This window comes from Paroedura picta, chromosome 8 (assembly GCF_049243985.1).
Source record: "Paroedura picta isolate Pp20150507F chromosome 8, Ppicta_v3.0, whole genome shotgun sequence".
Lineage (NCBI taxonomy): Eukaryota > Metazoa > Chordata > Lepidosauria > Squamata > Gekkonidae > Paroedura > Paroedura picta.
Genome location: NC_135376.1, coordinates 89,406,260 through 89,420,611, shown reverse-complemented (window position 1 = coordinate 89,420,611; position 14,352 = coordinate 89,406,260). Strand labels below are relative to the sequence as shown.

Genomic DNA, 14,352 nt, shown 5'->3' with positions numbered 1-14,352 from the left:
CTTTTTGCAAAAGCAGCAACAGCACAAGGCATACACTGCTGGATAACGGAAACAATAGAATGAATGGCCTTCCTATTCTGGAACCATGTAATGGTTGTCCACAGACACTCTAGCAGAAGAAGAAGAGTTGGTTCTTATATGCCGCTTTTCTCAACCCGAAGGAGTCTCAGAGCGGCTTACAGTCGCCTTCCCTTTCCTCTCCCCACAACAGACACCCTGTGAAGTAGGTGAGGCTGAGAGAGCCCTGATATCACTGCTCGGTCAGAACAGTTTTATCAGTGCCATGGCAAGCCCAAGGTCACCCAGCTGGCTGCATGTGGGGGAGTGCAGAATCAAACCCGGCATGCCGGATTAGAAGTCCACACTCCTAACCACTACACCAAACTGGCTCTATCAAAAGATTGTGTTGTCCCAGGAAATGAACCCAGTAAATCCTTAGTATGGTCTTAGGGATAGCTAACCTTTTGGTAAACATCACAGGTTTTGCAGTACTCTTTACCCAATTTTCCAATACCAGGATAGTAAAAAATCCTTTATATTTTTTGCCAAAGTGCATGTAATATCCAAATGGGACACTAGAGGGAGATCATGTACCTTTTAAACTTCTAGATTCAAATGAGTAGCCTTGCTGGTGTGAAGTAGCACAATAAAATCAGAATCCAGTAGCACCTTTAAGACCAACAAAGATTTATTCAAGACCTTAGCTTTCGAGTGCAAGCACTCTGTGTTGTTGGTCTTTGTTGGTCTTAAAGATGCTACTTTGTTGGTCTTAAATCTTTGTTGGTCTTAAAGGTGCTACTACTGGACTCTGGTTTTACTATTCTTTTAAAATTCTGTCTCTAATTCTTTGTAATAACTAGTTATTTAACAGGTTGCCATTCACAAGAAACTCAGCCATGCACACCTGAGCATGCTGGTCCCAATCCTTGCAATAGTATGCCTGCCATTAAAAAAGACTGGTTCAGTATGCAGTTCCTGGACCCATAGCCTCTGGTGTGAAGAAGTGAGCTGTTTTGTGTTGATTACTTGCAGGTAACCACAAACTGCTTCAGTACTGTTTATAAGAGCCTCTACAGAGGAACCTTCTCACCTGGGTTCCCCTGTTGACTCATAGCTGCTCTTAGAGTGAGCTGCAATCATGGCTGAGTCTGACCATATCTGTTGGGGGTCAATGTGTAGGCATCTTCACTACAGCTGATGGTGAGATACCAGAGTCACAGCTAGACAGCTCTCAGTCCTCCACCGTTTCTGGCAAGAGGCAAGAGTTTCAGCTGGGATTTCTCTGGTAATGAGGCAAACCTTGGCCCAGCCTTGGGTTTTCTTTAGCCATCTTGAACATGGTCTGCCATGTAACACAAGCAGTTCTTTACAAAGGAAATAAGCCCCAGAAGAGGTGGATATCTTTGGAGACTTGTCATTCTTGCTTGGAGCATCCCTTGATGGCGTTGGCCAGCTGAGCAAGCCTCTTCCTTCCCTTCTGTCCCAGGACTTCTCATGCAAAGCTGAGTACAGTCAAACCTCTCTCTCACTGATTTGTGCAAGACAGCTTTGCCTGGCTCTGGTCTCCTTGGTACCAGCATCCCATCTCCCAAAGTCCATCCAGCCACCTGGATTCCAAGTGCCAATTAAAGCACTCAATTCCTCTGAAAGAGTAAGGCAAAATTGCTCCCTCCCAAAGTCTTTCGCTTTGACCCAGAGATCATCTGCTGTTCGCAGACTGCCCATGAAAGCTGCTTGTCACTCCTTTGGATCACTTGCCAAAATCTGAGTCTGAGCTGGCCTTCGGGCAAAGCAAAAGGGTGTTGGTTGTGGGGAGAGGAAGGGAAGGCGATTGGAAGCTGCTTCGAGACTTCTTAAGGCAGTGAAAAACGGGGTATAAAAACTAACTCTGCCTCTTCTTCAAAGCATTTCTGTGAAAATGACTTGGGAATTTCCCTGAGAAAGTTGGCTAACTCCTCTCTCTGGCATTTTGACATTCACACCAACTGCCTCAGATAACCAAAACAGACCAAATGTCTTGACCCGGCAGGAGTGTAAGGCAGTGGTCCCCAACCTTTCCGAGGCTGGGGACCGGCAGGGCATCGGGCCGCGCCCCCGCGGACCGCGCCCCCGCGGGCCACGCCCGCGGATCGGGCCGCGCCCGCGGGCCGCGCCCACGCCGCGCCCGCGGGCCGCGCCCACGCCGCGCCCGCGGATCGGGCCGCACCCGAACCGCGCCCGCGAGCCGCGCCCACGGGCCGCGCCCGCGGATCGGGCCGAGCGGGCATGGCCCGCACAGGCGCGGCCCGGCCCTGATTCCCTCTCCCCGCCTCCCGCAGTAAGAAGCTTCCCGGGCCGCAAGCTTGCGGCCTGGGAAGTTTTTTACTGCGGGGGCGGGGCGGGGAGAGGGAGCTGCGGCCCGGTGCCATGGCCTTTGCGGCCCGGCACCGGGCCGCGGCCCGCAGGTTGGGGACCACTGGTGTAAGGTATATTTTTCTTATTTACCTGCCAATTGCCTTTCAGCCCACAACTTTATTGCATTTTCTCTTCCTGACAAGCTCTTTAGCATCAGTTTCTAGTCATCTCCCAATGGCTATGTTTGCCCCAGGCCTCCAGCCAACGCTGGCACTGGAGATGCCCCGGCTGAAATATGCCACTGCTTTTGCCCCTCGTGAATCCAGCCCGCTCTGTCTTCTGAAAGATCTATAGACCCATGGAAGCAATGGGGTGACGGTTCAAAAGTTTTGCAACAACTTCTGTATCTGGCTGTGCATCTAATCTGGCCACATGAAAACTCTGAGTGGGTGGATATCTGCTGCTCCATAGTTTCTAGAGAGGAGTTGCATCTTAGCTATTCTCTTCTCCATTCCTGTGTAAGCAATGGCTGATGCCGACTCATTTAATTTACTGAGTATTCATTTACTGAGGATTCTAGGATGTCTGTTGTGGTTCCAAACTCCTTCGTTCCAAACAGATACCGTTTATGATTGTATGAAACTTTATGCATACCTGGATATTTATTGATTTGCTTTCTTTCTGTATATATCTAATTATTGATTTTCTGAATATTATTGTTGATTATATTTATACGCAGTGGCTTTGCCCCCTCTTTTCCTGTTCTATATACAATGTATTCTCTTACTCTCTGCTCCTCACTGTCCAAAATAAGAAGCTGTACCAGGACACCACAGAACAATATTCTTGTGTGATTACTCCTGAGTGGACTAGTCCAGGTTCCACAAAGCTGCCACCATGTCAAGGCTAGGCTGCCCTGGAGCTGAGAGTTTGATCCCCGTCTCTAACTCAGGGAGCTCCCCAGGGCTTAAACAGTTCTTCCCAGAAGTTTGGATAGCTGCTGACATCACTAGACATCACTGGAGCCCACTTCCTTCGTTGCTCTACCGACCTACATGTAGTCTGCACAGGGCTTTTTACCCACTGAATCCCTGCTGTCCACAGTGAATTCAATTTCCACTGTGATTTTGGGTGCTTTAAATTTTCCCTCTGCAACCTGCATGATTGATCCAGAGTGACCCTACCTTTCCCCGTGATACCCAGAAATGGATATAACCCTTGATATTTGAAAAATCAGCATCAGTAAACGTGCAGATCTCTGCTTTTTGTGAATTAACTTCCTGACTTGTGCCACATGTCCGGCTTAAAAAATAAATAAAAATATGTAGCCATATGGCAAATGTTGAGTGAAACATGCTGAAATATACAATGAAAGGAAGAAAATCTTTTACTTTTATAATCAACTAATCCGGGCGCAGACAGCAAAGCTGGCCCGGATTGGGTGGCCATACACTCTCCAGCAGCTACCGAGCCCTGACTGGCCCGCCGCTCCGAGGCATCACCGGAGGCTGCAAGGCAGCGGCAGAGGCTGTGACATGGCAGCAGAAATGACAAGGCAGTGCTGCCGGAGAGGCAGTACCACCAGCAAAGCAATGCGGCTGGAGGCTGCAAGGCCACGATGGAGGCTGCAAGGCCGCATGGGCTGCCAGGTGGCAGCGGAGGCAGTGAGGCAGCGGTGAGGCACTGACGGAAGCAGCAGAGGCAGCAAGGTTTTAAGGTCCTCAATCTATTCAGTTATGGGATGTGGGGGGCATTTATCTCTCCAGTGTTGTAATTTAAGTCTTTCAGCAAAGACACAAACCTCCCTGGATAGCCCAGTCTTGTCAAATCTCAAAAGCTAAGCAGGGTTGGCCCTGTTAAGTATTTGGATGGGAGCCCCCAAGGAATACGAGGGTTGTGACATGGAGGCAGGCAAGGGGAAACCTCCTCTGAATCCCTCTCGCCTTGGAAACCCTACAAGGTTGCCATTAGTTGGCTGTGACTTGTTGGCAACAAAAACAACAAAGGGAAGAGAGGGACCATCAGATGATCCCCGGGAAACAGGCAAATAGTTTAAAAGTAGACATAAACGTCCTAAAAGATCCACAAATACTCCAGTGCAAAACAGATACGAGTCATTAGCTCCTTTCCAAAAAACTGAATAACTGGACACACCCAAAGCATGTCATTAAGAAATGTGTCCTGCAAGTTACAATACCAGTAGACACTTTACTTTGTCCTTTACTCAAAAGATGCTGTGGCCTCCAGTAGAACTTAAACATAATTTTTGTCTGAATACGTTGCAGCTTGAGATCCATAGAAACAAAAAGTATAAAATGTAGGGTCCTGTCACATTGCTTTGGCAACCAGGGCTGCCTATTCCATATAGCTGCCTACTCCATTCATCCCTGACAGCGTGCCTATCCGTACCACAAATAAAGCTGGAGAGGGATTGTGGGAGGAGTTGGGACACATCGCCTACCTGATTGGGCCCCTGGGGAGTCACACGCCCTGGAGCACCAATAAGACAGAGAATGGCCCACCTCTAACTGCCTCCACCATTGGCCTTGTGAATCCAATGACTGAACAAGAGAGTACAATGAAGGCATCTTCTGGTATCATTAAGATATAAAGTTCTGCATTCCTTGTTGCAACAGAGGTAGCTCCAGCAGTTTCACCTGATTCTTTTTCCTTCTGTTCCTCTGATCTCAGGAAGATGGATAAATCAAGCCTCAATTAGGGAGCATCATCATGCATTGGAAGTGTTGGGTGACAAAACATATAAAAAATGGCTGTTTATGCTTTATAATTCGCCTCTTTTCTGAACAGAAATGAAATTCACATAAGAGTGTCACAGCCTGAGTTTCTGCTGAGACTCAAGAAATGCTTATCAGTACAGCTGGGAACAGCATAGAGCCAGGACACTTTCCCAGTTGCTTCATGCATTCTGAGTTGCAATTCTTACAGATGGCCATTGTATCCAGAGCAAGTGATGTGACTAACATAGATTTAAATGTATCTAACCAAAGAACAAAGAATCCTAGTTCTAACATTTGATGCCAAATGAACTGACCACTGGTCACTAGGGTTGTGTGCTTCAGCCGCCTCAGAAATCACTGGAGCCTGAGGTGGCCAGTGCCACAGAGAGGAGGGGTGGTGGCGGCCTTCCCCCCCCCCCAGCACCATCTTTACACCCCCACCCTAGCTCAAGAATTTCACATGACATGACCAGGGATCCCAACGGGAGACTTTGGGGGATGAACTGGAAGTGACCATGTAATTGGCCCTGTGATTGTATTATAATCGGAAAAATAAATGCTTTGTTTTAGAGAGCCTGCATGCTCTCTGCCTTTTTGGCTCCCTGCTTTTCCTTCAGGGAGCCTATTCCTCGGCTGACAAGTAAAAAAATCTTGGGGTTTCTTACTCTTGGTGTTTTCTTTCACTGAAGTGTTGGCGGCACTAAGTTATCAAACCTGTTTGACTAAAAGTTCAGTCAACAGCCCAAGATCACCCAGCTAGCTGCACGTGAAGGAGTGAGGAATCAAACTTGGCTCACCAGATTAGAAGCCACTGTTCTTAACCACTACCTTATGATATAGAGAGAAATCATGTAATATAGAAGCATATATAGTAATAGCTTTTCAGATGTCAGAAGGTTCCCAGAATGAACCAACTTAAAACATACCCTTCCCCCTTATTTTAATATTGCTGTGTGAAATCATTAATCAAACTTTCAGCAATTTATAACCAAGAAGCCCTTTGTCTAACCAGCAGCAATGCCCTTCTTAGGACTGTATCCCAGGGCCTCAACGTTTTATTTATTTAATCTCAGAGCTGGAAGGGATGCCCATGGTCATGTTGTCCAATGTCCTGCCAGTGCAAGAACAACAGCTTAATATCCCCGTAAAGTAGGTATCCCATCGATACTTACAAACTGCCCTATGATGTTCACAAGGGAGACTGTTCTTGTGTCAAACACACCTCACCTTTGAGAAGCTCCTTGTCTAACTGAGAAGAAAATCTCCTTTGATGACATTTACATCCATTCACCCTGGTCCTGTCACCCAACACAACTGAAAACATAGGTGCCCCATCCTCCATATGACGTCCTGTGAGTATTAGAAGGTGGCGCTTGTATCACTTCACCCGTGTCTCTTCATCACAGAGATCCCCAGCTCCTTCAACCTTTCTTCATAGGATACAGGCTCCAAACCCCTTACTAGCTTCACTGTCCTTTGGTGAACTCCTTCCAGCTTTTTGACGTCCCACCCAAACTGTGGTGCCCCAAACTGACATAGTATTCTAGGCGAGGTTTTACCAAAGCTGTGTTCAGAGGCAATGATATATGACAAAAGGCCTACAGGCATCATTCCTCACCAGGGACCTTTGGGTTTAGTATTGTTCCCTGCAACAGGGTCTCTCTCTCTCTCGCTCTCTCTCTCTTTTGGGAGTGGGATTTGTCACTGTCTTCCAGGGCCTCCCTCCCTCAAAGTTCAACAATCCAGGTCTCTCTTCCATCCACTGTTTTGAGCAGGTGTGTCACTTTGGGATCCTCTCTATGGCCCAGGCCAAAGCCTTCTCCCTTTGAGTCCCTGTTCCTTGTTCCCCAGGAGCCTGTGGCAGCCTGCTGCCACTGTGGTGCAAGAAATCAGCACTAACTGGTCAATCACCTGCTTTTGACTCCCTCCCCGCCCATCTGCACTTTACAGAAATAATCCTCAGGATTATGGGCCAATGAAACGTAGCAGAGATGTTGCCTGATCCCCTGATTGATCTTCTGAACAAGACATTATCTTGCTTTGTACCAAGGAAAAAGTTAACAATTTAACCTTATCTTCAGCTGGGATGATCTTCAATGCCACTGGGTGCCTGCACACAAAGACCACGCAATGAACCAAAGTTACAGGTAAGTTTAGCCATAGTCCCAGTTCCTTCCATTTAAGGATGATCCGTTTAAATTCCTTCCAGAAATGACGGAGATAAATGAAATGGAAGATCAATTGCATGATGGGAATTGTCAAAGAACATGGGCGATCTTCTCATGAATGTAGAAGCTTTTGGAGGGTAAAAAGACAGCAAACTTGTCTCTGCTCTTGAAAGCCTTCACTTTTCATGTTTGCTACTCAAAGCTCCAAGGCTTGTGCCCACGTTATTGGAAGCCATGTGTAGAGGGAAGGACAGTAGAAAAGGCTGGTATACCATAAACATGGTTGGAGAGGAAGGGTTGAGATGAAATGGGAGGGACTGTGGCTCAGTGGTGGAACTGCTTCTCAGGCAGAAAACCCCAAATGCAATCCCTGGCCTTTCATGTTCAAAAGAATCAGGTAGCAGGTGATGTGAGTACAGCTTTACCTGAGATCCAGGAGAAACACCACCAGTCAATAGAGACAGGCCCATGGTCTCACTCTGTGCAAGACAGCTTCATGTGTTTCCTGGCCACTAATAACAAAGTGAAGATCTAGGCCAGGCTTCCTCCTGATTAGTTTGCAACCATCATTTTAGGTCTTAAATAAGTTCAAGCCACTATTGCTTGGGTCTCAGGGCTGCCCTGAAGAATGCTCAGTGCATTCTTTCAGCAATTAAACATTACCTCAACAAGTATTAAAAGGATTCCATTTTAATATAAAAAGTTTATCACAAAGCTTTCATACATTTTAAAAGGAGAATATTGTGAATTTAGCCACTTTAACATGTTTGTGGCTTTAGAGATTTTACAGTAAATATATTCACATTTTTACAAAGGAGTTTCTCAAGGGTTTGGAGAGACACCGGGGGAGGAGGGAGGGAATTAAACATTCATGACCGGGGTCAACTGAAGTAAAGAATTCCGTGTGAGAGCCCTGCCGCTCTGTATCGTCTTCTCTATGCCTTCCAAGTTCATCAAGAAGCTTCTCCTTTTTTTCAGCCCTTCCAAGATGGCGGAATTAGCAGATGCTAGACTTTGTGTTCTGCAAAGAACGATTCGGTAAAAGAGAAGATGCATTAAGAAATCACTTTTTCCCCACATTCAGTTACTCAAAATGATTCCTTTTCCTAAAAGTTAGCTAGAATCGAAATTGCTGCTTTCCAAAGAGTAGCTGGCTCAACAAAGTAAAGTAGCTTTAACTTTGCCAACCACTGAAGAGTATTATGTGAACTCAAACATTTATTTCATTTTTGAAGGTCCTTTGTTTTCTGACAGAAACATATAAATCCTTCTATTTTAAATAAAACGGGAGTCTACTTAAAGCCTAACAAAATCGGTTCCAGGATAAGATTTTGTGAGTAGCATTAGCAACTGCATAATCAGCCCTTTGGATACCACCGGACCCTTGTTTTATTTTGCTGTTATGGACTGTCATGGTTACCTGACTTGTTCATCTTGTTTTCATTTCAGCCAACCCTTGAACAATATAAATGACTCAACACCCCTCCCCTCCCCTTCCCAGCATACCCTAGACCAGGGGTGGCCACACTGTGTCTCTCCCAATGTCCCTGGACTACAATGGTGCATGGTGCTGGCAGAGGCTCATGGGAATTGTAGTCCATGAACATCTGGAGGACCACAGTTTGACTACCCCTGGTATATAGAACCCAAACATTACCCAAAAACTAGGTTCAAATTTAAATACTTAAGCTATTTAAAGGGAGATTTGTCAGATCCCTGGAGGAAAGGGGCAATGGCTCAGTGGGAGACTATCGACTTGGCATACAGGAAATCTCAGGTTCAGTCCCAAGCACCTTCCATTTAAAGCAGTGGTCCCCAACCTTTTTATCACCAGGGACCACTCAATGCCGGGGACCACTCAACGCCTTTTACTGAGGCCCGGTGGGGGGGGTAGTTTACTCCTCTACTCTCAACCACTGCCCTAGCGCTCTCTGATCGCTATAGTAATGTTTAAACATCCCTTCAAAATAAGATACAGACACGCCACAACAATGAAGTGTGTTGTAAAGGGCTGGGGGGGGGGATGAAGTAAAGAGCCGGGAGGGGGGGCTGAGAAGGCGTCCTTCGGGGCCCACCTCCAATTAGTCGAAGGACCACATGTGGTCTGCGGCCCACAGGTTGGGGATCGCTAATTTAAAGGACCAGGGGAGATGAAAGATCTCTGCCTGAAACTCTGGGGAGCTGCTGCCAGTCTGCATAGACAATCCCAACCTTGATGGACCCGGGTCTGAATCTGAATAGGATCTATCAGTGGCTATTGGCCATGGTGACTAAATGGAACCTACAGATGCAGGGGCAGTACATTTTTGAATACCAGCACCAGGAGGCAACGTCAGAGGAAGGCCTTGTCCTCTATATCTGGTTTACTGGTCCTCCAGGGCAACCGGTTGACCACTGCGTGAGCCAGAATGCTGGACTAGATCCTGCAGGGTTCCTTTTATATCCTTACGTTAATGCCGGACTGTGCTTTGGTTACGAAGGACTCCCGAGAGGCCCTTGCACACTGACAATAGGTGCTTACTACAGGAGAGCCAAGGTTTCTCCGGCAGCCGGGCAAGGGATGTTCGGAGGTGGCTGCTCTCGCCTGCCTCCACATCATGATGACCCCTTAGCGTTCCTTGGAGGAACTCCATACAAGTACTGGTCAGGGTCAGCCCTGCTTAGTTGCCAAGATCGAGCATGCCCGGGCAGCCTTAAGCATTGCCTCGGTGCTGCATGAAGCAGTGTTAAGGTCTGTCAGAAACGGCCCTAACGTGTGCTCTTACCTTGGAGAATCTATTCCACTGTCTCCGGTGATGCTGTGGCTCCCGATCCCTTCCAAGTGGTTTTGCTCATGCTGGGGACACTGATCGGCAGCACTGACCACATCACCAAAGGCCTGAGGCTTTTCAACGAGGCTCGTCTTAACTTCTCTGCCCGCGGACGGCGGGGCCAAGGAGGCCAACCTCCTGTCCACTTCGTTTACGGACTCCTGCCACAATCCGGCCTCTGTCTCACGCAAATCGCAGCAATTAAACACACAAGTGCTGACAGCAGCCAGTGCTTGTCTGTGTCCCCCGAGACCCACCGTTTCTTTGCCGCTTTTATAAGCACATGGAGGTATCTGATGGCAGGCACAACTCTCTCCGATGACATTGACTTTCAGATACTCTTTGGAGTTACTGTTTGGTCCAGGAATGCTGAAAAGCCCATTCCCTTCATGCCCCCAAGAATCAACCTGGTCTGTGTCGGCTCCATGCCCTGAGAGGTGAGAACTCGCACTCCCGCTTCCGCACATGTCAGTATCTTGTTTGCGTTCTATGTTATTTTGCCTCCCTGTGCTGGAAGAACTACATGGAGGCTGGCTGGATGGCAGCTCAGATGCCTCCTCTTTGCCATCCTGACCGGGGAGGCCACAAGCATCAGCAGCATCCCCTTTGGGAGACAGGGTGGGCTTGTCGTGAGAGCATCGCTCGCAATGCGGGTGTACCGTCTCAAGCCATTTGCTTGCTTTGCTGGATTGAGGCTCCGTCTTCAAAGCCCCGTGATGTCTCTGAGTAGCGTCATCCTCAGGCAGCGTCGATAGGTGAGCAGCCTCTGTACTGCTGGGGAAACATATGCTTTTTAAGTGACCTAAATTCTGACTCTTTAAGCCATACTGGTGAGGATGACTGGAGGCTGGTGGATACTCCATTTCTGACTCATCCAAGAGTGCCGTGTAAGTCTCTGAAGCTGCTTGGTTCTCCAGCATATTTCTTGGGCTTGCTCCTCGATGCATGTCTTGTTTATAAGCTATGCTTTCTCCCAAGGATCCACGTTGGCCGTGGCACTGTGAGCAACTGGAGTGTTCGGTGCAGCAGTCCGGGACGTGGCGGCGATTGGAACAGTCTAGGGTCCGATGTTCCTTTTGGTTACAGTTGTCATCACATTTGATTGCGAGCAACTGTTTTGTTTTCCAGTCCACAGTTTCTGAGGAGTCCAAAGAGCAGGACCACAGAAACTTCCTCTCTGATCGAGGAATTCCGTGTTTTCCGCAGTTGTTTTTATGACTTCTACGTCCTTTTGTGGATTTATTCCCTCGACACAGAATACCTTGGAATGGATTTGGAATTTCCTTCTTGTACACAAAGCACGCGTCAGCCTCCGTTGCAGTCTCACACGCTGGTTTCTCACAAAGCAGGGATCCATTTGTCAGGCAGGAGGACGGATGTTCTGCAGAGTTGCCCCGTTTGCTGCTAGCTGGTAGGAGGTCGTCTGCTTGAGAGCTTCTTGGTGGTGGATTGACCTGCTTCTCTTTGCCTGGCTGCAGTTTCCGGCGATGTTTGACAGCCCGACTGTGTTTTTTCCTCCTGCAACTTTTGGGAAGATGTCTGTGCTTTGCAGTCAACACTTCCGTCGAGGTGCCTTTACTGATGTATTTCTTCTCCTCCTCGATTTTCCTCATCAGCGCCGTGTGCTTCATTAAATTGTCGACCGTCAGCACGGGGTTAATGCGTTTGATGATTTCATGCTCGACATCGCGAGGGATATTATCCAAACTGTCTTCATCCCTGACCGGCCACTCTTCCGGAGGGAACTGGGCAGAAAACGAGGAGAACGCTTTCTGGGGTTTCTCTTTTTTCAGGGTGTTGCGCCAGAAAAGGCTGAGTCCAAACTTTTTACCCTTCTCTTTTTCCTTTGCAGAATGCGAGGAGCGGGCGGTTTCACAAGAACGGCGGACAGGGAGCAGGTCAGTGGCTGGATTTGGACCCGAGAATCTGGACCCACAAGACCCTTTCTGAGCTTTCCCATTAAGGTCGTGGTTTGAGAGCTGCTGAGGCTCGCTCCCTACAGTATGGTCCACGAAACAATGGCAGGATCTGCAGTGGGAGGCAAGAGGGAAGTCCTCTTTCTCAAAATCTGGAGAGTCCTCCATGCTGACGAGGTACGTGATGGATGGCTCCTGAGGGCCAACGGCCTCCAAAAGAACCTTCTTGTTATTCTTCACAGCATTATTAGAGATGAAATAGGTATTTGGGGTCACTATGAAGTATCCCTCCCCGGTGTGATAGATCTTCCGTTCTTTAATTAGCATCCCAAGAGTATTGTATATAATATCCTGTGTGGGAGTTGCGATGCCTGCAGTAGTAAAGAGGAACATATGCTAACATTAGTAGTGGCGGTATTTCCAGAAAATACTCAGTCAGCAAAAGATTGTGGAAAATTTATTCACGCTAAGAAGCCATTTTGCAAAAGCAGGTGAAGAGCTTCAACCGACAGGGCAGAGGCCAGCACACAAGGGCTGACCAGCAAGCTGGCGGCTGAATGAAGTTTCGGACTGGGATGTTACCGCTCCAGCATCTGCCTAGCCGCCCTCATTTCCTGCTTGTGCAGCCAGCCCAGCAGCAGGCAAACAAGAGTCAGGCCTGCTCAAAACCCAGGAGGGGAAATGTTTATGCTTTCCCTCCAATAGTTGTCAAGCCCTCCTTGGCTTCTTACTCCATTTGGACTATCTTGCACAGCACCTGGAGAGCTCTGCTGACAGTGCTTGACAGCCCCCACAATGATCTTCTATGACCCCCAGGTTATACTCTGATGGGTCAGTAGACCCCTTGGAACACCACGGGTCTTGAAGCAGGGAGCTGAGCGGAAGGGGAGGACTAGCAAGGCTCCTCCTCCTCCTGTTTGGAGAGGGGCAGCTTAGAAATCTCAAAAATAAGTAAATAAATAAATACATGGCAGCACAGCATAAGTAGAAGGCAAATTTAGGATCCACTCCCGAATATATATTTTATAAAATGGCTGCTAAAGAAGAAAATGTCGATTTCAAAGCTGGAGATGTGAGCCACCTGCTTTTCTAAACAAATACCCCTGATTGGAGAAAAATGGACTCTACTGCCCATACCAACTGCTTCATGATAAAGCTAGTGCTGGACACAGAGATACCCAACCTCACACATTCAGAATTAGAATTCTTAGCATATTTCTATGGGCCCAGACTTAGAGCTCGTGCTTTCTTTTGATGCAAATGGAAGGTTGCCTTCTTGCAGTCGCACACTAGGGGGCAGCAGATAAACGTGCAAACTCCTTAAGGGGCCAAAGTCATTATTCTCATAAGGGAGGCCTTCTGTCCCTGGTATGCTGTCCAATCCCACCACAGGGGCACCAGTAATAGCCTTGCAGATATCCCACAGTCCAAAGGCCATGGAGAGATGCACTGAAAGAAGCCCAGCTGGCAACTGGGGCTAATGGTGAAACAGGACACATCAAAGTGTTATTGAATGCTGAGGGCTGGCTTTAGGAATTAGTGGTCCTAGCACTGAACTTCACCCATCAAAACTGGCTGGGTTTCCCCACCACTCCAGTTTAAACAAACACATACTGGGAATTTTGGGCCTGCCCCTCTGCAAAACTGAGCAGACCAACACCAGCTTCTGCTAGCCAAAAGGTAGGTGACATTCCTGCAAATTTCACATCCCTGCCTTACAGTAGCCCCACCAAGCTGGCCTTTCTCTCCTCTTGCAGAAGGAAAGTTCAGCCATCTCCCCATCTCATGGCAGAGGCTAGACTCTGAGTCTTCGTACTGCAATGGTCCTCAGTGAAGTTTATGAATGGTGGACATGCCCGAGGGAAATGTCCTTTTGTTCTAGAGAGCACTTTTCCTTCTGTGCAGTCAGGAATAATTTTTAGAGAAAGTCTTCTTTCCCCAGATTCTGCCAAATTCCAGGGGACAAGAAAGACCCATTAGAAGACCATTTGCTGGCAAATCCACTGCAATCTTCCATATCCTTAAGTTTCCTTGCCTTTCTGGAAAGGGTGGTTAGTAAAGGCAAATATGACATCCTTTGGATCAGCAAAGATCACATTGTTATGATGGGCTGAGCCTGTTGAGAGGAATGGCTGATGATGGACACGCACAACCCAGAGGAAGGGGAGGAGCTGAGCATCACTGCCTTCTCTGGGCACAAATGCAGGGCCCCCTTGGCCTGCTCATCAGGGAGAGCCAAGTTGCTTGGCGTCAGGGGTAGGGGCACCAGCCTTGGCAAGGTGCCTGGAAATCTCCGGGAATTACAACTGATCTCCAGGTAACACTGATCAGTTCCCCTGGCCAGAGTAAGAGATCAATATCTGGGAGAACCAGGCTTGAATCCCCC

General features: G+C 48.0%; 1 protein-coding gene across 1 annotated transcript in view; it reads right to left on the bottom strand.

The window, feature by feature from the left end:
* Window positions 1-7,914: 7,914 nt before the first annotated feature.
* Window positions 7,915-14,352, bottom strand: part of STOX1 (storkhead box 1) — a 32,641-nt gene continuing 26,203 nt past the window's right edge. Inside the window, exons 3-4 of the mRNA XM_077350809.1 lie at window positions 10,006-12,337; window positions 7,915-8,261 (exon numbers count right to left, since the gene is read on the bottom strand). Coding sequence (XP_077206924.1) covers window positions 8,102-8,261; window positions 10,006-12,337 — 2,492 coding nt within the window. The 3' untranslated portion in view covers window positions 7,915-8,101. The remainder of the gene's footprint in view (window positions 8,262-10,005; window positions 12,338-14,352) is intronic.